At 33.4% G+C, this 26,602-nt stretch overlaps 1 protein-coding gene across 3 annotated transcripts in view; it reads left to right on the top strand.

Moving 5' to 3' along the window:
- The first annotated feature begins 11,375 nt into the window (after window positions 1-11,375).
- The window catches only part of LOC105837787 (protein madd-4), a 208,534-nt gene continuing 193,307 nt past the window's right edge, over window positions 11,376-26,602 (top strand). Inside the window, exon 1 of one of the 3 annotated variants that reach the window (XM_036284102.1) lies at window positions 11,376-12,019. In XM_036284102.1, coding sequence (XP_036139995.1) covers window positions 11,996-12,019 — 24 coding nt within the window. In that variant the 5' untranslated portion in view covers window positions 11,376-11,995. The remainder of the gene's footprint in view (window positions 12,020-26,602) is intronic. The other 2 variants (XM_036284101.1, XM_036284103.1) reach the window with 2 other exon arrangements.

Here is a 26,602-nt window from a genome sequence, read left to right as displayed (position 1 = left end):
CGTTTGGACAGACAATAACAGTCAAATTATATGAAAATTTGTGTTTTCTGATTGACATTAAAATACAATTTATCATGATGCTTTTATGAAATATATTAATTAATGTTTTGCGTTGTCAAAGTTGTTTATATCAATCAAAACGTCTTATTCTGTTAAGCAATTTCACATTTTTTTTTATTACAATATCTTTTATTTATATTTTTATTTATAACAGTGTCACAAAATTATAATAAAAAAAACTAATATTGTGCGATAAATGTTGTTATAACAGCAGTCAGTTTTACTAATTTGAACAAGTTCTTTTTCTAATTCGTGTATCTCATAGTTCATTATTTTGCTAATTGCAAATCTTATGATAAATTGTGCTATTATATTCCAACAATAAGGAAAAGTTAATTAAAGGCAGCACAATTCCGACAAGATTATGCTCCAAATCGGGAACTTTGATCAGTGTACCCGAGAGTCTTTCTAACCAAACTTTTCTCGACATTATGAACTATGATGCCTTTCTTCTTGGTGCGCATCGCTACACTAAATGCTCACAAGTTGGCTTTATGATAAAAGACATCTATATAGGTAATAATAACTTAAACTGAAGTCTATTCACAATTTTATTCAAAATTTATGCTTCTTTGTACGGAAGATATTTTGAATTTGCCTATTTGATAGTTTCTTCATTATACCTCTTTTGTTCTTTATTTTTTAATCCTTGATATTCTTTTGTAAATCAATTGTAGATAAACTATTCATTTACTTCAATTAATTAATAAAATAAATAAAAATAAAAGTTTGTGATTGTAAAAGATACGCGGGGAATATATCTTACAATACGTTTTTAAATTTATTATAAATATTTAACCAATCATTACATATGAAATATACAATAATTAGTTTATATATAAATATATAGTTTATATATATATATATATAAATAAATAAATATATATATATATGTATGTATAGTTAAAGTCTAAATTTACATATTTAGAGTATTTGTGAACATTAAATGTATTTCTTTAAATATAAATTAATGTTTTAAATTACATATTTCAAGATGTAATAACAATTCGAAATTTTACGTATACCTGATTTTGTTTTAATTAATTACTTATAAAAAATTTTCATAAAATAATTTTCAAAAAATGTTGAAACATCTAAATAAACATAGGAATAAACGTATGCTATAATGCAGATTACGTATTATATTACAATTGGACATTGACGTTAAAGCCAGTCTGTTGTGGTTCATGCTACTAAATCCTTCCGCAGGCAAAATTATTCATTAGCCATTTGCATCCTGTGTCGAGAGATAGACTCTCAATGGCTCATGATAATACTGTATATATTTTCTCAAAGACTTGAAACAATCCGTGATTATACTGTGTAAATATTCTTTTTTTAATCGTTACAAAGGCTATTACAACTGACATACAGAGTTGTCATTATATAAAAACTAATATCAATAATGTCAAAATGAAAATAAAATATTTAATATTGACCGAAGATATTTCTAAAGGTATAGATATGCGTGCACGACTGTATACATGTCACGCAACTATACCGCGCACTTCCTACAATATGTTTTTCCAACCGGAAGTAACATTACGCCAAAATGTGGGTTACAGTCTTGTAAGTACAGACCATGATGCTCCGCAGCCGTATTAGAACGCCTAAGGGCGTTCTACTGATGTAGGTATGGATGCGGGGATGATGGCACGGATCAGAGAGGCCACGGAATCTGCGGATAAAGGGGTGGTTTGTGAAATGTGGATGGGTGTACGGTAGATAGGGATGGAGACGATCGAAATCGCAGGAAAGGGAATGGCAATTCAGAAACGACTATAGGACAGTATACCCTTGTGGAGTGTGAATGCGTGTGTGTGTGTGTGTGGGTATATTATACATATACATAATATACAGTATGTGTGTATGTGTATACATATATGTCGGAAAACGGCGATATGTCTGCCACCGGCTGGAGCCACGCTGTCGCTGCTGTGGCATCGATCCACCACTCGCAACGACTTTTTGTCGTGGCTCGCGCACCGAACGAGATCTTTAACCTGAAAGCTGCTACGCTATAACTGGCTTTCGATTTGGAACGGTGAGAAATCATCTTAGATCATCTTTCGTACTTGGGCGAGGCCCCGGAGCAAGCTCATGGGGATAGTTGAATCGAACATCTGAAGGCTAAGCTTTCGATTTTACGATTTAAATTGCTTGGTGTTCATACCGTATGTATGGCACGTAAAGTATCCGAATGTGAAAATAATTTATTTCATTTATAATACTAACGCGTAACAATGCACCAATGGTATCGATACAATTTTCAGAATAAATAATACAAACTAAGAAATTATGCAAACAAAATTCAAGGGGAGATTGATATACATAGATGTTTAATTACGGGTTACAACAATTACCATTGGATAAAATTGCATTATTACTTATTATGAAATGTATTATCATTATCTACAGTATTGTAAATATAAATGATAATTACAGTATATATATGCATGTGAATAAAAAAGATAATTACAGTACATACATGTTAAAATAGTATTTACATTGTAATATAATAATGTATTTACGTGATAAAATAAATTCAAGCCAAGCATTTCTTTTGCATTAAAGAATCTAAACATGATATAGGATGATTAGGTAATACGGAATATAAAAGTTTATTTTTTCTTTTTTTTTAGAGAAAGCACTAAATTCAAGTGGCAATCGCTGGAAGTTGATGCAGTTTTTACAAAACATCTAATAATGAACAGCGAACAATTGTTGTCTTTAATTTAGATATTTATTTTTATTACATTTGAAAATATTGTAGCATTGTCTCTTAACGATGTCCCATAAGCTCAAAATAAAATCTTTAATGTTTATATAGCACAAATGTTTTTTGTCAATATTGAAATTGGGGTAAATTAGTAAGAGTTCTACATAATTAAAAGTTTTAATTTATCATAGCAGAGTAATATGTTAATTTTAAAAATAAATATTTCACATTATCTGTCTTTACCCTACGTTCATTGAGAAAAACGTCTAAAGAATAGCGATCGGATTAGTCTCTCAAAAAATAATATAAAGTGAATATTTATGACTATTTAGAATATTTAGATCAGACAAAAATCCGATTATGGTTTATTGACAAAAAAATCATCGAAATATATATGTTCGGAAAAATACGAAAAAGAAATATCTAGGTATTCGTCACTTTTTGAATGACTAATCTATCCATTTTCGGATATTTCGATTATTTTGATTATTTCATTTTCAATGAAATGTGATCGGATTTTTGTTCTGTCTTAACGATTTGTTTGTTAATTTTTGAAAGAATAATTCAATCAGTTTTCTCAGTACACAATAAATCTGCGTACATATGATCAGTAAAATAAGAATGAATGAATGATGTGCAATTTGTTTACCTGCTTAAATCGGATTATGCAGGAACATCACTGTTGGTCCCAAAACTCGATTCACTGGTGCCGTGATTGGTTCGTGCTTTGACTTCCGAGTTTACGGGACACACGAGAGAATCTAGCTCGTATAGCGTAATGTAACACGATCCCATTTCTAGTTTATACCCGGAATTAAATGAGCTTTGATATCTAAAATGCATTTTCAGTCGAAATATACTGTTTTCTTCTGGTACATTAACATTTTACAATCGAAAATTAATTTGTAAATGGATAACAAATTGAAAATAAATTATTTGTACAAAAATTTTGTATAAAATTACAACAATTAATTATTACGGATCACCGTTATATCTATGTATAGATTATGCTTTCATCTTTTATTGCGCATCTTTTGTCTCTTCATGTCGTTCATTGCGGTACTGTGAATAATAAAATTTCTCGTTGAATCTTGAGTGGTACTCCATTTTCGTGCAGGATAATTTGTCACTGAAAACTTTGCGGAAAAGTTGGAAATTAGTCCAAGGCGGCGTAACCTACCGTACTTTTCGAAGTTACTCAAAGATTTTTGTAAGTTTGCTTCATTTTATAATTTAGACACCTTTAGTAAAAATGCAATGTCAGGAAGTATTTAATATACTTATATAGTAACACCGGTCGTTTAATATTAAGATTAAATTCTTCAGTGAAACTACTACAACGATGTTTAAATATCTAAAGAAATTTTAGTATTTAAACACATCATACTTTGAATTTTTAATGTCTTTATAACCATTTGCATCGCGTAAAGTTCTAGAAAATCCAGATTTCAAGAGTAAATTTTTTATACATTTTTCTTTATTTTAAATAAAGATAACAATATTTTTGTGGAAGATATAATATGTTTTACTTAATAACGCAATGTTTACGAATAAATAACTGTAATTTGAAATAAATAATAAGATTTAGAGGACATGTAATATGACAAATTCTGTTGAACTAAAGAAAAACGTAAAAATAATTTTTTTTATTACATTTAAAAAATATATGCGTAGTTGTGTGATTTGATGTTCTGATCACACTCGCATTATACAATACATTGCCGTATCTGCGACGTTATTAGCTTTGGTCGAAACGCGAAATTTTTCAAGTACTGTCAGCAGCATTTATGAAAGGGTGTAGTCAGAGGAGTGACATCATGATATCGACTACGTTAATTAACGAGCTTCAATGTCCGCGTCCTAAGTGGTTCCTAGCTCGCGGAGGAATCTCCAATCGAGAGACGCCAGTAAATACTTTCGGGAAAAAAACGGATGTCCTTTATTATAAACCGGTTTGCTAATGAGTCCGAGGACGGCAAATCCGAGGTTTGCGCCGTAAATACACCGACGTGCTACGAAGAATATATTCATCTTTCTCTCTATCCAATTTTACTTTGTCGATATTGAACATTATGTGCGTCATTCGAGTAGCGCATTGAATCAGGGTCTCGCTAACGTCTGTAATATAAAAGCGTGACAGTAAATATAGCTTTGTTCATATTTCATTTACAATTCACAATTTTACAGTGGGATATAAAAATGATGATATACTTTTATTGGTACACTGGTTGCGAATTAATATACTTGCAGTGATAAAATAGACGTGTTGTGCAAACAAATTAACTGTACCTACAGTATTGATGAATTTACAGAATCTCCGACAGATTCCTTTAATCACTGCGAAATCAAAATCAGGTACACGTTGCAAGTTAGCAGATTACGTTGATCGACGCTATGTAAAACAGTAATTTGAAATTCAGGATTACACTAGTCTACGAGGAAATATTACATAATTAACTCAAGATACCTACGTGTTTGATCGCATAGCACTCCCACTTTATTAACCACGAGGTGTCTGTTAAATTTAGATTACATACTCTAGACGTTCTTCAAGGAAAATGCGCCAGGCGAAACTTTACGGGGAACAAATTTGTCTTCTTTCCGAGCTAATATTTGGCGATTTGAATGTAACTAAGCTTTATAAAAACGCAGGACCGTTTATGCTACCTTTCAGTTTAAGCGAAACGTTTTGTAAACGTCAAAAATGACCCTAGAACTGTTACTGCTCGTGGCCTTTTACGTTTCACGTCCGCGCTATTTTTCCGGTAGAAGATAAAAGCGTGTAAAGTGGAGAGATAAAGGCGGTTGTCATTTCTCCAGAGAAATTGCTTTGAATGCTTTAAAAATCTCAGTTTATTTTATTTGCGATGTTTTTACATTGTTCGGTAACCGATGAAACGTTAAAATAAGTTGGCGTAATTATATTATTTTAAAAAACATTTGCACAACTGTGGAAACTCTCTGAGTCGTTTTACAAAGGTGTTTCACGTATATTAAAAAGAAATTCTCTTGCATTATTCCTTATAAATTCTAGCCGTTTGTTCAATCGCACGTTACCGGACAAAGAGATCGGATTCCCTAACAGCTACGTTATTATTTTCAAGGTCTTTGCTGAAAGGTGTAAGTTTCTCTTAATCTTCGAATGAGTTCACCGGCGGAAATTCACTTATCCGGACAACCTGCTCGTCTGTGAGAAATCCGGCGCGTGCTGTCAGCAAGATACGACGAACAATAGAGCCGCTCTTCGTGTTATCCGCGCGCGCGGTTATACGTCGTCGGGCCGACGCGCGGCGGCGTGAAGCTTCACCTATGCCGCGCGACGGGCGCACGTGCGCGTCTTGTTGCACACACCGGGGGGACACACACGTTTGCGCATATAATGCCGCCGTTTATGCCGCGCACGTGTGCGGAACAGCTGCATTTTAAAATCACGGATTTCGCCGCGCTATTTGTCAGGAAACACGCGCGCGACAAGTCACCTTACATACGCGCGCGTCGCCGACGCGAATCCAAAATTTCTCCATCACCCTCTCCCCGTTACGTTCTGCCTCCATTGACAGCGCCAATTTTATCCCGCGAGGCCAATCATCAATTCTTCGCATCCAGCATTTTATATTAAAAAAAAAAAAAAGTGTGGCTTCGGTACGAGCGGAGAGATTTGAATTGTAACTCTTTTGAAGCGATTCATGCTTTGAATACATTAATTTTTAAATTTATATATTCTACTATCTTATAAAATTTTATTCAGAATTTTATTTAAAAATTTGATTCTCTTCTTTCTTCTATTAATCTATTTTCTAAGATACGTAGAGACACATTCACTTCTAGAGACAGATGCGTTTAATAATTATATGTTTAATAAAAAGTTATCTTACGGTAACATCCATGATTATTCATTATGCATTTATGACAAGCAAAATATGAAACAATTGTATATTTTTTGCTATTACATAACATTTAAAAAACTGAAAATTACTATGTTCTTTGGAAATGTTTTCCGTTGAAATTATTAATAATAGCAGAAATTTCCCTTTTGAATTATATAATTATAAGATGATACATATTGTGCGAAAATATGTTAAATTATTTCTAAGTGCCATCCCATAAATATCGCCCGATTGGCAAGCAGGGATTTATATAAATTATGTATTACTATTTTTTGCATCTCGCTGTAAATGCAACTCGGAAGAATTCTCACCTGGGCCACTTGACTTGATTATTGCTGAAGTTAAAGCTGTTAAAGCTACAGCTACATTCTCGAGTGCTTGAACATCCTCTTTAAACCGTAAACTTTTATTTGCGCACAATGTATGTCAGTGTAAACTCTGAGCGACCCGTGTTTTCTTACAGATCCACTTGGCCGAGTACACGCCTAAATAAGAAAGCTGTGCCAAACGCTTGCACACCTGGTCAAGAAGATAGAGTAAGGCAGGACGAATGGGGTGCTCGAATATAGGAGGATCACGTATGCTGTCAAATGGAGAGCTCATTGGTAACATGCGCTTATTAGGTAAGTCCTTCCTATTTAATACTTGTATTCAGTAGCAATATAGCTTTGCGATACTGGCCAAGGATCGAAATTTGCTCCAAGTGGAAAGCACCTTAGAATACATCGCAATAAGATGTAATCCTCTTCAGTATACATATAAAGTAATTTAATCAGTATCAAATATTGCAACATGCAATCTTTGTGAGTTCTAAGCTCATGATAATTAATTATATCAGTTATTTTAATAGCTAATATTTGAGCTACGTTGGAAAGTAAAAACGACATAATTATATTTATATATATTCATTTACTTCCGAATAATCGAAGTAATTGTTTGCGTGCATTTGATGTCTCCTTTTCCTCTGCAATCGAAGTAATCCGCAATTTACGACTTAACATTATCCATAAATAAATGGAGAACTCTTTGCCGAACGACTCAGCTTCTTTGAGCGTTCGTCGTCGGGATTTAACACAGTTGTCTCGTTTTTTCCATTCTGCTCGTGCACGACAAATGTTGAGTGGGTACGCCTTCATTCTGATGCTTTCCGTGCTTTTTGTTTCCATGAGGCACACTCGTCAGCGTAATGCATGAGCCGTTACCGCGAGGCCTTTCATCGAAATAAATATACCGGAAGCTGCGAGACGGTTTTATACAGAATTGGCAGAGGAGCCCCTCTTCAACTTGTACCCGGCGTTTATTTCACCCCTGCGGCGGAATAGCTTGGCTCTAAGAGCCTTGGGGACGTCAAAAGCCTTAAAACGTTTCGATTTTCATACGTTTTCTTGCGCACATGCTTTTAAAAGTTAGATAGATATGTCCATACAATTCCTATCTTCATTAAGGTTTATTTACATTTGTTGACAATGATAACAGCACTTTTCATTTATTTACGAGTCTTTAGTGACTTTTTGAAATACTGTTCAAATATTGATTATGAACCAATTAACAGCAATTACATTTATATTAATTTTATATAAATTTTATTATTATTCTTATAAAAAATAAAAACAAAAATTCTTTTTATATTTACATTTTTTATTTTGATATTACATTTTTATATTTACAATTACTTACGTTAGAATATACTGTCTCCAAAGTTTCTTTACGAATTATTGAGAGAATATACTGATCGAATACTTATACACTGTATAAATTGGATACACACATTCGAATCAACATTTTGATTAACATTCATCCAACATGCAGCACACAACGTGATAACAATCCCTTGTGTCACTCATTTTTGACGTGTTGGCAACTTTCTGGATAATTGTCGTTAGTTTTAGTGTGACGGTAAATTTTCAGCATCAATAAATTCCGTCCTCGTGACACGAATCCATTCGCTATCAAACTGAGAATAAAATTCTCTCTAAAAATCGGGAATTTAGGTGCTTCAAAGTATTATATTTATTTCATCGGGCAGCCCTGATATGATAATCAGCTACGGTTACTTTTGTCAGTTACGATAAACTTTTCGAAATAGTCAATAATATTGCTACAAGGATATCGAGTAAGATACTATACTTCTTGTAAAAAGAAATTTATATATTTGGAGAACATCATAATTTTATTTTTATGAATTTGTATTATTATATGCTGAATGAAAAAAATAATGAAAAATTTCAAGTAGATATTTAAAAGATAAAAAATAAATATATAACATGTTTATATAATTTGAATGTCTATTTAGATATTTTTGCACTTTAATGCTATCACTAGATAAAATAATAATAAATAATTATTTTAATACTTAATTAGCAATTAAAGTACATGTAATGTTTGTGCATATTTAATATTAAAAAATTATTTTACTTTAATAAACGAATGTTTTATGCAATTGTGTGTAAACTAGAATACACAAACAATTTAAATTTATTGAACAAATTTTGATGTAAAATATGTACAAAATTCACGTAAATTAATTAGTACAATTTTGTAGTTAGTATAACTCGTTTATTTTTGCCGCAATTTTTCACTAAAATGACAACTAAAAAAAAAATTTAGAATACTACATTTTTATTAAATTCAAATATTTTCAATGTATTGACTGTTTCGCTCATTGGTCAACTATTTTTTATCTACCTGTTAAAGATAAAATTTTGTGTACATTAGTTTTATATATCAAAACGGGAAAAGGAGTTTAAGGGACCTAGAATATAAACAAGTATGAAATAAAATAACATTATTTGTGATATTTTTCGCTATGGACACTTTATGAAAGTGACGAGGAGCAAACCTGTCACAGGAGCATTTTCAACGCGGTGTAACTTTGTTTTTGTCGCTTTGCATGTGTATTTTCTGTCATACATTTAAATATAAAACAACTTTAGATTTAATCAAGAGCTTAAGAAAGCAAATAGTATAAATTATAAATTTTTTATAAATAAATTACTTAAATTAAAAATATGTATAGATTAATTGCGAGAAAAAGAAGTGATTTTGTTCCAATTTAATTTACTTGTGAGAGATACAAGTAAATTATAAACTGAAACGAGAAACTTTTGTTTTTCTTTCTTTTATTTTATTTAACTGTAAATCTTAAAGCATTTCTCTTGCTTGTACTTTTTTCTCTTTATTTAATATGAATTAATTACGAAGGAAGATTTGTGTGTGGTCATACATAGCCGCTAAAAACAATTCTCGAGATAAGTTAACCCTCCTCTTGCTGGTTTTGAAATGTACACGCGTGCATAAAGTGGACTTAAAGTCCAACCGCAATAACCGCAGGCTGATTTCGCGAACTTGCAACGCGAGCTTTCTGACGTCATAACATTCCCAATTTTCATATTCTGACCGTTTGGCGTATTAGTAACATGTAGTGCTCACAATGTCATCCCCGAACACTTGTTATACGAGGCGAATTTGGAATATTGCTACGCTTTGAGGTTCCATTATTATATAAAAGCGAACGGTATAAAATACCGTTATTAATTATACGTATTTTGGAATGCGTGCAGAACGATATATGTATATGAAACGGATATCAATAATGAATCTTTGAGACTTACTTTTAATTTTTTTCGTCGTTTGTTTGCTGAATTTTATTATTTTACATAGAATTTATTGATAACAGCTAGATTATTAAAGGTATTAAAAAAATACATTACAAAACAAAAATATATAATAAAGAACAACACAAAACAAGGACTTATTTAGATTTTGTTTGTAACATCGACTAAAAACATAATACAATATCCATTAAAATTTTTATATATCAAAACTTCATATTGATTTAAAGAAAACATAAAAGTTCTACGTATTTACTTAATATTTTGTTATATTGCTGAGACAATGTCACATAGACATGAATATAAAATTTTTAAAACATTAACATTTAATCGTGTGCGATTAAAATATTTTATTTTATCTTCTTATACCTAAAAATGCGGATCCTATCTGGAATAATTATAAAAGCCTCAAACGCATTGCACTTCCAATAGTTGGTTAGACAGCAAAACCGCGAAAGAAACATGGCTTGCAAGCCATGACAGACGTAAATCAAATTACGTGCGGAATGACGGATGATCCCGGAGTCCTTGCTGCGATTCCCGCAGAGCGGGATACGAAACATCACGGCCAGGATACGTGATTCGCAACCGCAAACTGTATGCGCGATTATCACTTAATTTTATCAACAATTATCCTACTTACTCCTTTTTATTTTACTGAAGAAAAAGAAAAACCACGAATCAGTCAGAGGATAAAAAAAGGACAGTCGAGCGCATAAAAAAAAAAAACAAATTCGACGCTTGTTTGATCGTTGCAACTTTGCGGATTATACTTTCTCTCCGCCTTTTTACCCCTTCGCACACTGTTCCTCTTCCTCTTCCTTCTCCTCTTCCTCCTCCTGCTGTTCGTCTACCCCTCACGTCCCTTTTGCGTCGTCGCGCGGCCTTACCATCCCTCCGGGCGGCACTTTATTCCGCTCTCGCCCCAACGTGAAGTGGGTGGCCGCGGGGTCGATGGGTGCACAGGGGCGAGCGCAGTGGGATGCGGTGAAGCCGCGTGGGAGTTGAGTGTGGCGTTCTCCAGGGGGTGGCGTGGGTGGTTGAGGATAAGGACGGAGAGAGGGTGGGAGAATAGGGACGGGAGGGGTAGACGATCATCTCCCCTCTGCATCCCCCACCTTGTACCACGCCGCACGGGCGCCAACGTCAAGCGCTTTCGAGACGTAAAGGCCGACACTCGCGTCGCGCATCTCGGCCCGACGACGTCGAACGGTAACGCAGGGACACACGTGTGTGTGTGGTTGAGGTGTTCTGAGGCGATCAGGCACCCCCCCAGAGCGAACGGATCACGGTTTCCGTGGACCACGCGAGTTCTCGACAATCGACGGCCGAGACCTTTTTTTTTTTTTACGAGATTGCGTCTCGACATCGCGCTCGATCTGGATTTTCGTCGTTAAACCGCGCGTCGCGAATCGTTTCCGACACGTGCTTCGCGCGATAATCATTATGTGCATATCGCGAAGGGAAAAAGGGTGAAGTGTTTAGATAAATATTTGTAAGTGAAAAAAAAAAGGGAAAAAGAAATTCGTAATTTGCCTCGCGACCCGACAGGTTTCTCGATGCACCCTTTGTTAGGGGGTGAATGTTGCACGTGGTGGAAAGTCGACGATTTCTGACAACAGCCCCGCGGTGAGCACAAGGAGTTGCACACGTCAGTTAACAAGTGAAAAAAGAAGGTTCCATCGTTGACGAGTGATCTCGCCAAGATCGTCAGGATCATGAAGAAATTGTATTTCATCTTTGTAAGTACCGAATTCTTTATCGTTCGCACCCGCCATAATTTGTATTTCGGTGACGAAAAGAAATTTCTCTTAATTACTCGAGTCCCTTTTCTTCCTCTTTTTAAATATTTTTTTTTCCTTTCTCTTCTCTGATCGTCGTCACTTGAGAGATGACGGGAATACAGGTCGGATCGCCTGAGACTCAGATATACTTTATGCCCGTCCTGACTCTTGCTTGTTTCGCGAGGAAGATCAAAGGCTACGAATCACTTTAATCTGCCGATGGCTGCTGTATCTTTCCCATTTCCCCTTTGAGTAACCGAACTTTTGAATGCGGTCTCTGAAAGCTAAGGAATCTCGTGTCCTTTCGCTGCGCGCACTACCCTCGTTCTCTTTAGTCCAAGAACGACGAAATTAACGACGTGGCCACGTGACTCCCTCTCCCTGTCTAGGGGTTGAAGGGGAACGAGGTCAGTCGGTGCACGCGAGTCGACCAATGTCGGCTTCCAGGCTTTTCGGAGCACCTTGAGATATAGAACTACATTGGCTGCGGTTAATTTTATGAGATTCATAGATTGCGCTTCGTCTGCACGTCTCCAAGATATTATATTTCGAAGTTTATGTTATTGACGAATCTGGAGAGTTAATTTTTTTGAAATCGTAATAAGTGTCGCTCCAAATTTGCAGTTTCAATAATTTTGGAGGAATGATCTGCATCTGCATTTATTTAAATTTAATTAAAAATTAAGAAAGTAAATTAAGATAAAGGTATTATTAAATAAGTTTTTAAGACGAAAAGAGAGAAAGAAAAAAACGTTTTAATATTTTTTTCAAATTATTTAATGTTATTTTATTATTGGACATGTCCAAATTTGATCAAACATAGTATCTTTTAATTATATGTACGTAGAAAATAAGAAATTGTTTTAATAGATGAATATTTAATATGCGAATATAGTACATTTCGTACAATAATAATTTATTAATAATTCCTGTTTTAAGTTGGAAACTTAAAATAGTAGATTACATTCATCAATATGTTGCTCAATCGATTCTAGACTCGAAGTTATGAAATATTACTTAGGATGTTATTTATAAAACTGTGACATTATATAGTGGATCGAACAGAAACAGGAATGCTTTCCCTTTACAAAAATAGACTTAAAAAATTGATTTTCTTTTAAAAAATACTATTTTTGTCAACTTATTTATTTAAAATAAAAAATATTGAAGAATATATACAAATATATGTACGTACACAGAACTCTTTGGCATATAAACTGCAGTTCTAAAATCTAGACGTGTAATGTGAACTATAGATTAGTAGTACGTATATATGTATATGTAAAAAGAACACGTATAATAGTTGTGTTTCTAACACGCTAGCACTTGTATTAAAAATCTGTCAGAACCTATAAAGATTTCAATCGCTGTCAACGAATCCGCTGCTCGACAAAGGACGGCATTTCCACGGTGTTCTACGAATTTTGAGGCATCCTTGTTTGATATAGCAGAAACTTTGCCGAAACTTACGAGCATGCTGCGTTGCGTACAATACAAACGAGGAGCTTCCGCGCTTCTTCAACAGCATCTCGAAAGAACTCGGAAAAGAGCGCAGAACTAAAGTAAGGAAAGCAACAGCCATATACTTGGTCGTATTTTTGGCGTTTGCGAGTTTCAGAGCAGAGGATTTATCGGGATATGCGATGCATCCATTGTTGGTTCACGGATTTATTCACGGGCTCGTTAAATGTTTTGAATGTAACTTCTACTTCAATTTTTAACTATCAATAGATATATTTTATTTTTATTTTAAATATTGTACAGGTTTTGCTATTATCAGCTTATATAAAATATGAACAATATTTAATGAGAACACACGAGACACGGTTTTTCTTTTTCGTGATTAATCAAATCTCTTTAATGAGAAAAATTATCGTTATATTTTTTTATAGTAATATTTTGGATATAATTGAACTCTCATAAAAGATAAAATCGTATCTTTTGATCATTGAAATCACTATTTTCACTTCGTTTTTATTTCTCACGTAGAAAGAGCAACTATTCTGCTTTTAAAAGAGCTCACGGGCATTCCGCAATTCTTGAATATTTTTCTCGCGTATTTCGCATCTTTACAAGGGTCTTTCTGCCTCGTACAAAATTCTCCACCCTGTTTCGAGACGCGAGTAAACCGCTGAGGGAATGAAACGGAGCTTGTAATCTACGAGGTACAATGCTCGAGATCTCTTGTCCAGATCTGCTTTCTCCGTCGCCAAGATCGCCTTTTCTCACCTGTCGAGAGAGATAAAGAAAGGAGGAACGACCGGGCAACCTTCCGACATGCCTCCAGTTTGCTTTATTACCTGTCGATTATACGCGGCCACCCCAAGAGTTCATGTCATTTTTGGGCCTATTGTTGGATCTCGCCGCCTGGGACTTGTCGTAGTCTATCTTTCTATGTTTCTGTTCGGCTCTCTGGCTTTATACCTGTAAAGGATCTAGAAAAGATCCAAGCCAGCAAACAATGCTGGCGGGATCAGTACAAGCCAACCACCCACAAATCTTCGTGAAAGATAGTGTTGGAAGGAGATTGGAAATATGTGGGCGCCAACATCACAGACTAATAAGAACAGATAATTATTAAAATAAGTTTACGAGTATCATGAATAAAGAAATAAAATAAGAAAGAAATAGAAAATATTCTTGGCACGTTCCACTTTTACAGCTACGTCAAAGATTTTTTAATTAAATTGTATATTAAATTAAGTCAAGTGTCATAAGATAAATTTTGATTTTTTGACAGCATACTATATAATAATTTTTAAATTTTTTAACACCACTCTGTTAATTCTGAGGAGGTTCTCTTATAAGAGCACTTTAATGGAGATATTTTGCACAACTCTTTCTTGCAATTAGCAAACTACACCTCCGGTGCAGGCTTAGAACTTTAATATTTCTGTACGTGGAAATCCGCGTTAGTTCTAGAATTCGTGATTCCGAGGCAGGCAGTATACTATATAAATGAAAGAGGCGATGAATATAACAAACTAGGTAATGCACGTTCGCGCGATACATTTCTGGCGCATTTAAAGTAAAGCGCATTTACATCTCTGTGCAATATACTTATTATTATAGTTTACTCTTCAGCAAAACAGGTATGACGAAACAGATTGTTACAAGACAATCGATACCATAATAACAAAATTCATACCTTCGTTTGTAATTTCTATTATGAAAAAGGAATTATTTCTAAATTAGAGAGATTCTAATAACACATCAATATTATTAAATTATTTTAAATGATGATTTACACTTTGTCCATGACACACACGTACACACATACCGGGAAATTTTATAAAGTTAGATAATATCGTAAAAAATAATTTACATGGTAAAGTGATTTAAAGTAAAATGTGAATTAATTTGATAAAAATTATTAATTAAAATTAAAAAGCTTAGCTTATATTTCTCAAAAAAGTTTTCTTTATAAATTCATTCGAATACGTGGATTTTCATAAAGTTCCGACATTAATAGCAAGTAGTATTAAATTCATACATTTAGAAAATTACAACTTTCAGGGATAGTGCGCTGAAATAAAGTACCAACGCAACGTTTTGCCATGTGAAAAAGCAGAGAAAGAATTGCGGGGAAAAGAAAAATGTACCAATGAATGCTCATCGCAGAAACAGCTAAAATTACTATGTCTTTATATCTTATCGATATATATTTCGTAGTTGGTTTCAAATATATCAAAATTATTTTTTATTATTACCCAAATAGTAATTTTCATGTGATATTGATTGCTCAATTTATTTCGTTTATCTGTAGTATACTATCATACTATTTATAGTAATTAATTGATTAATAAGTTGATTATTAATAAAAAATTTTAATTGACTACTGCAAATTAAAAAAAACAATAAGAAATTAAAATAAGAAAATTATTTTATTTCGAAAAAAATTATTAAATTTAATATAAAATATAAATTTAAAGGATAAAATATGTTTTTATTTTTCATTGAAAAATTAATTTATTATACATATGCATTATGTTTTTTGAAGAGTGAAATATCGTGATTTAATATACGAAAAAATTGGCTTTTTTGCATCAAATTAATTTTTTTGATTTGTCAAAATCACACACATTCACATACAACGAATTTGATTCTTTTCGGGATATAAAAATTTGGGAAAGGCAATAATACTAAATTAAATTACACAAGTTCTTTTTCTATCAAAGAGCAGCAAAATTTTTTTATTTAAACGTCAGATTTAGTGCCCATTCATCAAAATTAATTTAAAATGTAAGCATCAGAATATATGGTATAAATTTAATTTGCAGTACGCTAAATATTTTGCAGTGACAAATTGAATGGCATACAATACTCAGTGTTCTTTTTTTTATAGCTTACAACATACGCGTTAACTTTGTTGCTAACGTCGGGAATAGTACATCATAACATTAAATTGCGCGATTCAAAATACTGAGAGTTATGATCACTCTCTGGGCAATTAGCGATTAAAAGTTGCCGCAGATAATTAATTTTCAAGAAATCATATTGAGGCAACAGTTATTTATCGGTGTAGATATTTCGTATGATTTATTTTCAATTGAATTTTCAATTGGTAGTCAAAATGAGATAGGGAACGAGAGAATTACAAATTATTTTTTTACGATATTGATGAAAAGTAATTATTTCTCTTACGATCTGAATGTATCTCTCGTCGTGCTTTCAATTTTTCGTTGCTTTAAATTTTTTGATTAAAGCTCATCATTTATGGCTTAAGTTCGCGAATACGGATGTGATAAATGGATTATCGAATTGAGTAAATTAAGTAACAAAAAAAGTCGCAATATACATTAACCGGTTACTAATAATTAATGTGCAGTGCTGAGAATACAAAATAATTACCCTCGTTATTCTATAATGTTTAAATATTTCACTGCAACGTGTATATACCGATTAATTCAGCCTTGGTGAGTTTATAGTATACGACGTATAATAGCGTACTGTGCTTACACAAGGTCGTTGCGTTATCATTTACAGACTGAGGCCTGAGCGGGCAGGTCGTGGCGTAAATCGCTCCGTATGTCGTCTCATTATCCCACGCAATGCGATCAGGTATCGTGAGATGCTAAACGAGATTGCTCACTACTAGGATTCAGTTTACAAGGATATTGTGCAAGATGTTACGTAACCTTATCCTTTCCTAAAAAAAAGTTTGTCGTGAACATAAAAATGTACGGTAATCATAAGGCCATTGATCTTGTGAATTTGGTCCCATGAACAATAAATTAACTTTTTAGTTGAACATTAGTGACCCATATTCATACTCAACGTGTCCTTTTTGTAAACACCAAAAATATTGTAAAAATTATTATAAATATTTTATTTTTATTTTAAATTAATTTCTTAATGTCTGTTTTTATTTAAAAATAATTTTCCTAAAAAAATTACTTATTTAAAGAAAGGGATTTGAGATACAAAATTGAGTTATTGAACCTGCATTTTCCATAAGCAACACGACAAATGAGCTTCGAAAAAAAACATTATTTTTGCAAAATATTAAAAAAATATTAAAAAATTCTTTTTTTTTGCGATATTTAATATATTTTTCTTATTTATTTCCTTCTCTCTAATTAAAAGTCACTAATTTTTATGTGTTTAAAACTTTTTGTAGAATTTAGAGTTTCTGTATTTTTTCAAAGCTTTATAATACGTAAATTTTATCTCCTGAAATTATTTTATTATATATATATATATATATAAATTTATTATACAAAGTTATAATTTCTTAATTTAAATAACTTTTACTCAATTTGTTATAAATTTTTAATAATTAAGTTATACAAATTTTTTAATGAAGTACATTTATAAAAACTTGGAAAGTCTTGAAAATATATGTATAATGTTAATTTTTAGAGAATTTTTGAACTACTTTAATAAATGAAAAAGTGGTTGGAGAGATATCCATGACGGTGACAAGAAAATACCTCTTTTCACATGATATCTTAAGGGTTAATGTGCGCACGGTCGTGAGTGAATTTTTGCAAGTGAGTATTATGCCATGAAGAAGTAGTAGGGATAAAATATGAGCAGGGGAGGCATTGTGTGATAGCTGAGTAATTTGGAGGAAAGCATTCTATCTGTACGTATTACTCGCAATATTAATTATTTATAATCATTTTTCGTGCGTAATAATTATTTTTTACAATAGTAATTATTTTATACGTTGTTTTAATTTAGGTACATTTGTGTTTACAGATTATTTTTTCAGTGGTATACTTATAACTTGTCAATCAATGAAATAAATCCATTGATCTTTCAAATTATACACTAATTTTAAAATAAAAATCACTAAAAGTCAGGGGATACTCATTAATTATCACAGTTATAAGTGTACCACTGCAAATCAATGAAAATGCACTGATTGTAATTTAGAGAGTACATTTCTGTAATTTATTAAAATATATTAAGCGCATATTTTATTGCCACTGAATTTAAAATATTGTTGAACGCATCGCTGCTGTAAAATGGAACTATTTAGTCGCATTAATTTGCATTCGCTGCCTCTAAGATCTGATACACGCAAACATTAACGCAACTGGAAACGAATCTCTTTGCGCTCTTGCAAACGTGCAACGGCGAAGGTCAATTCTAATGGCACGTTTTAAACGGTCTCCCGGACGAGACCGCAAACGGCAGGTTGAACGCGGGGTAACGTGCAAGCCGCACGGAAGTGTTTATGATCTATGGGCGGAGTGCCTGAAATTATGTACGAGGGAAGATTGTGCAAAGTGGATTAGTGGGATATTAGCGGCGGTCAAGCGTGCCGGCGCTTTCAAGATAAATACTTTGGCACGATATAGGCCCCGTGTCGTGTTACAAAGCACCCGGGAATCGTTAGCCGCGTCTGCGCGTCGCGTGATTGAGTTTCGAGGTAGCTCAGGTTCAGAGGATGGGGTATGCGTGGCCGTGGCGAAACGCTTTTAGACTCCTATTAGAAGCTGAACGCGGGGTGGCATTCTTTAACACCTCGTTAATATAGCCCTGTCGTTTTAAGAATTTATCTTCGCTCGACGTCGAGATTAGATCTATCTCGTTGGCTGGAACGGTTTGGAACGGTATAGTTGCTCTTAGATTGTCTTAGTTGCAAAGCGTTGTAATTGAAGAGGCAGAAGTAGATAAATATTCTTTTAAATGCATTTTATTTTGTTCTTTAACGCGCACAGTTATTCACTTTTTTATTTCCCGTACGTATTTCTTTTTACTGATTCATCTCTAACTCTCGCATTGTATTCTCTTTTTCTAACTGAATTTTCTTTTACACAGAGCCATATTTTAAACACGAAATAATGTGTGCATGTATGTTAGCAACCGCGTCTACATATTTTGTTACATTTTACATATTCAGAAATTAGCGATATACTTATATTAAAATAATGAAACGTAATAAATATGCAAGATGTAAATGTTCTACTTTGAATACATGAATTGGACGTTTAACAGACATTTCAGCAGTGATCTATTTTAAATACAGGTTGCTGTTTATTTTTAACTTTTGTATTATATATCTGAGTTACTATCTTGTCTCATTTCTGTTAAAACAGTCCAAACTTTATTATAACCTAGATTAAACAAGTTAATATAAATTTAATATTGTTTAAAGTTAATTAAAATAAACTAAATTAGACAAGTAAACAACGAAACGAGATTCTATCGTAATTTCTAATTTTAAAGCTTAATTAAAATATTGTCATCTCGAATTTTATTTGTGAATTTTGAAGTGATAGATGCATTAAAAGATGAAACGTAATACATAACGTTGTACATAAAAGTAAACTTTTTAAAAGCAAGTTTCACCGAAACAAGAGACGTGAAAGCATTGAATGATCGAAATAAATTCAACGAGTTGTTCATGGAATAAATGACAGCTTTACGAAAATGCATTCCGTATCGTGAAAATCATGTTGCAATTAGTACACGATAATTTTCATTTAAAATAAAGTCTGATTATTCGAACGGTAATGTGGATAACGAAGCAAACATTTTGTTGCGTACATTTGCATATAAAGCTTTAATGTTTTTGCACAACATGCGCCTCGGGCAATAAAGAAGAAAAATAAAAATGTGCTCGAGGAAGTTTGTTCGTGATCGTAAACCGGCGTGCGGATTTGTAGATTTCTAGATTTGCTCGTTGCACCGGGTAACATGCCATAATCGCGTTGACTGGTATTGGTCGTATCACAATTTCAACGAGGCTTTCTTTAAGGGACACGTCACTATACGACTTTCTCTCAGCCGAGTCTCTCTGTCCGATAAGTTATGCCTCTAACGAGTAGTAAATTATTGCTGTACGTGGAGGTGCGAATAAGTTGAGTTCCTACAACCCCATTCGCCAGTTAGTAAATAATACGTAATTACAGGGCGCGATGAAATATTAGTCCGTTAGTCCGGTTATCAATATTGCTTCACATTACTTCACGTTCCTAAAATGTTAACACATCTTGCAGTATTTTCATAACTGTATATCGATTGCTTTTAATCGTAACATTTGATGCCCAAATTGAATAAATTAAAAAACAATTGTAATTAACAAAATATGGATTGTGATAATATCTGGTCTAATCCGGGTAACTTCCGATAAAGTTTTGTGGTCCTGTGTTCCTATTAAAAGCACAAGATATTCTCGCGTTAGTGGAGCGAAAAAATAAAATTATCTCCGTGCACGCGCGTATTATTAGAATGTTGGTGACAAGTTTCAAACGTATTGTTAAATTGACATTTGCATCTCTTCTAAAGAATCCATTCTGCTCATCTATTTATCTATTCTATTCTATTTTGTCAGAGATTAAAATAGTTTGTAACCATTGCACATAATGTAAAATGGCTTAAAATTAACTACTGCAAATGTAAAACTTTGATATTGACAAATTAATAATTTATAAATGGTTCACTTTTACAAACGTCAAATTTTAGCTATATTTCTGATATGGAAATGTAGACAATATTATTTATTTTTTTATTCTTAATTTTCTTCTTTTATCTCTAATTGATAGAAAACTATTTCACATACGCGCGATTTTCAGAGCGATTATCGAAATGATAATTACAACGACGATATAATGTTGTTGGTCAAAGTTCGATAAAAGTACGCGAGCTAACTTGTTCTTAAAAGACAGGAAACTCGGTTTGCTCATGGGAAATCTGAGCGAGCGTACTGGTATGCGTATATCAGGTCCGGGATCGCTTACAAGGATACAGAAACGTTACATGGATACTCGTACGGGTATAGTCGGTATGAGAGTTCGGTAACGCTGCGAGAATATCCGAGAGTCTCGCCGGATTATCGAACTAGCCGTTCTCCCGCGTGTATATGATCCCAAATGTACTACGGCTGCATCCCTTAGCCTAGATCGGACCTTTTGATTAAATCATTACTTAACATGAATATAATTTTCGCGGATAATTATTTCGATCGTTATCATAGTAGACGATCTCGCTATGAGAATAATCGCAGTCGAGAAATCTAAATTAACGTTTTCATCCAACTGTGAATACGTATCTATAATTTTAATCTCTTCGGGGACTAGAGCACATACGTTTCAGTTTCTCTGTAATTCTAACATTGCTGATAAAAGAACGAATATAACAAATAAATATTCACTAGAATTTTTAACAAAAAAAAATGTCATTTGATGACAGATATAACGTTTATTGAATCACGCGTTATTTGAAAACGCGAGGTGCAAAAATATTTACTTTTTAATTAATTTATTTCTGATAAAGTTAATAAATTTTCGATAAATTGTGCCATGTGAAACTATTTACCGTGTATATATGCTATAAAAAAGCGACGGTTTGTAAATTTTTTGTTAAATATTATTTCTTCGAGTATTTAACACGAATAAAATTATTTTTTCCCTAATTTCAAAAATTGGTAACAGCATAGCGAATGCCTGTCTTATTTGACTACAATAAAATTGTTTAATTTTATTATTCTTTATTATATAATAGAACTAAATAACATTTATACCTTTTAAACAGTAAACGTGACATTTTATCGCTACATCGCTATACCGATATCGTGAAACATTAATATACGTATCGACAGATTTATTGGCTCTAACTTCCTTCCACTTCGAGCCGGAATACCCCGAGTTGCTTGGAGTGAAACGCGTTTAGGTACAAATCGAGGTTATTGGACGAATCTCGTGTACATTTGTGATAAAAGATGCGCTCATTTACTGTGGTCGTCCTATGGGGGGGGGGGGTGGCAGTGATCGGCCCGATTTCGGCCGATCAGTCTTTGCTCGATCGCGGCATCGAGTTCCTCGGTTAATGGGTTAAAAGAGGCGCTCCGTTCCGGCTCTTGCGAGGCACTTTATAGATTGCTCCTCGGAGTAGTAAGCCGTTAAGCCGCGGTGCTATACTGAAAATGTTTTAAGAACTTAAGGGCTGTGGTCGGCCTAAAAGGATTATGACCGACCCAGCGTGACCACGCGCGCGCGAGAGGACGTTTAAGTGTGGAAGCGTTCGCGCTTATCTCAGTAACGGCCGCTCTCAGGTTTTACGGATTCCTCATTCTCCCCGCCAATCGGCCGATTGGTAGTTGGAGCGCGTGCTGTCGTTGTCGGCCGGAGAGAACGATCGGGAATTCAAGGATTACGGCTCGCGCATATATACGCGCCGAGCGATCGGGCAAGGTGGCGACGACACGATGTCGTTGGACCGCTCGAGATGTCAAATACCATCCGCTCCTCGTAAATTCTTCAGCGACGTCCGAGGGTATTTCGATCTCTTCGTATGTTGGTCTCGCCGTTGGATATGGATATGTAAATGCGGACGCGCGCTGCGACGAGCGTAAAAAAGAAGTACTTTGCCTGATGGCAGCGTTAGTTTCGCGTTTTACGATTTTCCGTCGCTCGCCCGATTCCGTTATACCTACGCTCGCGAGCACGACGACACTGGGGAGAAGTATCGCGCGACCCTTTCACGCATCGCTGTGGCCGTAGATATTTTTTTACATCGCCCGTTACGTTGCCTCGGTACTCTCGGAAGTCCATTTTTAACTCAGAACGTGAAATTATCTGGTTATTTATAAGGCATTAATGATGGATAAACGTCTATGTGTGTGTCTATATGGAGATGCGCCTGGAGCATAACTCTGCTAATGCGACTGGAACGGGGAATTCTATCGAAACGACAAATTACAGAGGCACGACATTGACGACGGTCGTTGGTAGCGGTTGCCTTGTTTTACGAATTTCTCTCTCCGACCAATCGATATGGAGCAAGACGTTTGAGAAATTGAAGACTGCTGGACCGCGTACGTCCAGTTACTAGTCGGGATAATAGTTGTGCCAAGCGCCTTTCATCATCCTGAGGCGGTAATGGACCGATACCATCAGGATCCTCGGTACTCTATTTCCAATCCCACAGGCTTTCTACGTCGGCGATAATTTGGCACCTGGCATATACTGGAAAATTCCCGAGGCATAGAGAGCGCATCGTCGATTATTTCACTTCCCAAACGTTCGAGAAACAGCGTGTGCCTTAAATAGAAAAATACGAAAAAACACATGCCGACTTTCCGATTTCTACAATACGCTCAGCCAACGTGGCGATGTGATGCCAAATGTTTGGACGAAAAAATATGTCGATGAGAAAGACGGTTCTCTTGGAAGTACTTGTAATCTTGCTGATAGTTTTGATTTTACTCTTATTTTTATTGAAATAATGAGCATCACCTTGTTTATATATTAAAAAAATTAATAGCAAATTAAAAAATTTCCACTTTTATACAGTTATAAAGTAATAGAATCACGAGTGAAAGAAAGAGAAAGAGAGAGAGAGAGAAAAAAAGAGTTAAAATTATTTTAGCACAAACACTAACAGCAAATAAAAAGCTAAAATTAAATTGATCATTAATTTTCACGAGTTTAATTCTGTGCTTCCTTTCTCTCTTTTTTTTTCTCATATTAATTTATTAATTTATTTAACATTTATTTAACATATATATGTTTGAACATATTGTTTTTTCTTGTCTTTTTATATTATAATTAATAATAACATTTCTAAAATTAATTTTCCGTTATTTCTATCTGTGATAGCATATAAATTTAACATGATACGTTTATGTCTGATAATATTTTGTTAATTCTCGTGTACTATTTAAAAAACTATCTGTTTGATAACAGCGCACAAACGTGCCAGAAAAGCAATTACCCGCTTAAACGTCGATGAGATATCGATTGGCAGGGAGAGATGTATCCTCTCTCACGAGCTTCTTCTAATGCGATTGATGCTCGCTTGGTTGCGTTATTCATTCCAAGCATTTTGTTTAGGTTTTGCACTTTTAATTAAGAATCTTGTTCCATTCATAATACACTACTTTTTATATGTTAATAATTTTTTTTTAATTAACAAATAGGATTTTAAATAAATTTTGTACGTTTATAAAATTCTAAGGTTTGAGAACATTAAGAAATTTATAATGCAACAAAGGTACACATATTGCAATATTTATATGTATAAAGTAAATTTATATAATGTGTTAAAGTAACATATGATCAAATTTTAATTGATGATTATCTTTAGAATTATTATTTTTAAATGGCAAAAGAATTAATATTAAATATAATGGTAGAAATCAAATTTGATCGAGAAATAATTTATCCCTGTTAATTTCAAAGTAGTTAAAGTAAAATGCAGATTTATAGTTGTATAATGTATTATTATTTATACAACCATGTACAAATAATATGTAGAAATTTCGAGTTTTTTAAACCAAAATATATCATATGTCTCTACAAATCTTTTCCGTATATTCGTTTGTCGATGATCGATTTTGGGATGATCGGAATTGGGAATTCCATCTCACGCGGCTGGTAACAAGAATGACGAGATTAGATATCGATTACGTTCGCGTCACGCGTCATGAGGAGAAACGATTTTTCGCCGAGTCGATGAGCAATTCTCGGTAGAAACGGAATGCTTCAAGGAACGATATGGTAATTCTCTATGCTGGATATCGGTTTTTAAGATATGCTATTTTTTTAGTCGAGGAAAATCACATGATCTATACTAGAATAATATCAAATTATATTTAATCATACTTATGTAGTTTATAGGACAGGTATAAAAATATTTTTACATATAACAAATAGGTATAAGAATAAGAATTCTATTCGCGGCAGAAATATTTGAATTAAACTTTAAAGAACTCCTGAAGTTATATAAATAGTGACAATTAATTATATTAATTAAATCTAGAAATTATTTTTTTGGTGGACAAAATTATTTACCTTAAGTTTTAAAATAATAGAGAAAAAACTATGTAGACATGAAAGTATTTTGATTTTAAACATTATATATCAAATTATATTGAAATTATATAATTATAATGTTGACAGATTATATAAAGAAATTATATAACTTCTGCGTTGATATCGATAGAAGTACATATTTCGATAAAAGCTGTATTTTTTTTCTATTTCTAAAATTCTCGAAGATTATAAATTTAGTATTTGGAAAGCACATCACAGATATATTTAATAATTAACTTAGCGTATTAACATAATATATATCCTCAATAACAACCATAAAAAGTATTGGAGATTATAAATTTAGTATTTAAAAAGCATATATCACATATAATTTAATGATTAACTTTGCGCATTAGCATGAAAATGCATATCTTAAATAATAACCAGAAAGTATTTGCACCAAATTGACAGATAAAATAAAACAACAGCTTGATAATGAATCTCAGCGAGAAATGGAAGGAGAATAGTATTTTGTGAAATGATGCACATATGTACATGTTCAAACGTTTCCAATGACCTGGAAATTAACGGAAACCGTTAAAATCGACTTTCGTTACGCGAGCTAATTTCGAAGATTCCTCGGGGGTATCGACACTAGTGATAGGACAACTGTGTGTACAGAACTCTGGAGTGCCTCTCCCCATTCATGTTTGAGCAGAATTGCTTCCACGAAATACGTGAACTCACTTACATTACTAAAGTTAGTGACTTAAACATCTTAGAAACACGATTATTTGTGGATAAATTAATGTGTAACTTTTATCATTTAAAAATACTTTTTTACTAAAAAAAGATAAAAAAATCTGATTTAATAAAAAAGATATTCTAATCACTGAGAAAACTGTCAGATAAAATTATGCTTTTAAAAAGTAACATATGTATATTTATGACTATTTAGATTTTAGAATTTAGATCGAACAAAAATTTGATGTTTCAATGTTTCGTCAGGAGTAAAATTATCTGGAAATGTCTGAAAAAAAATGCATTTTAAAAAGAGATAAACAGATATTTAATTTCCGGACATTTCAATTATTTTATTCTCAACGAAACGCGGGCGGATTTTTGTCCGACCTAAATATCCGTTTGTTACTTTTTAATAAGATAATCCGATTATTTTTTTCACTGATAGAAAATGTTTTACCTCAAAAAACATCGTTTCTGTCGTTGCAATCTTAATCATTTTAATTCCTGCTTCATTTACGTCATTTTCAAACCGTCGATCGATACGGTTATTTCCTTGGCCAGTTAAAAGAAACGTCGTTTCGCTTGTTAC

The sequence above is a fragment of the Monomorium pharaonis genome, chromosome 3 (genome assembly GCF_013373865.1).
Source record: "Monomorium pharaonis isolate MP-MQ-018 chromosome 3, ASM1337386v2, whole genome shotgun sequence".
NCBI classification, from domain to species: Eukaryota; Metazoa; Arthropoda; class Insecta; order Hymenoptera; family Formicidae; genus Monomorium; species Monomorium pharaonis.
This window is presented reverse-complemented; position numbering and strand designations above follow the sequence as displayed.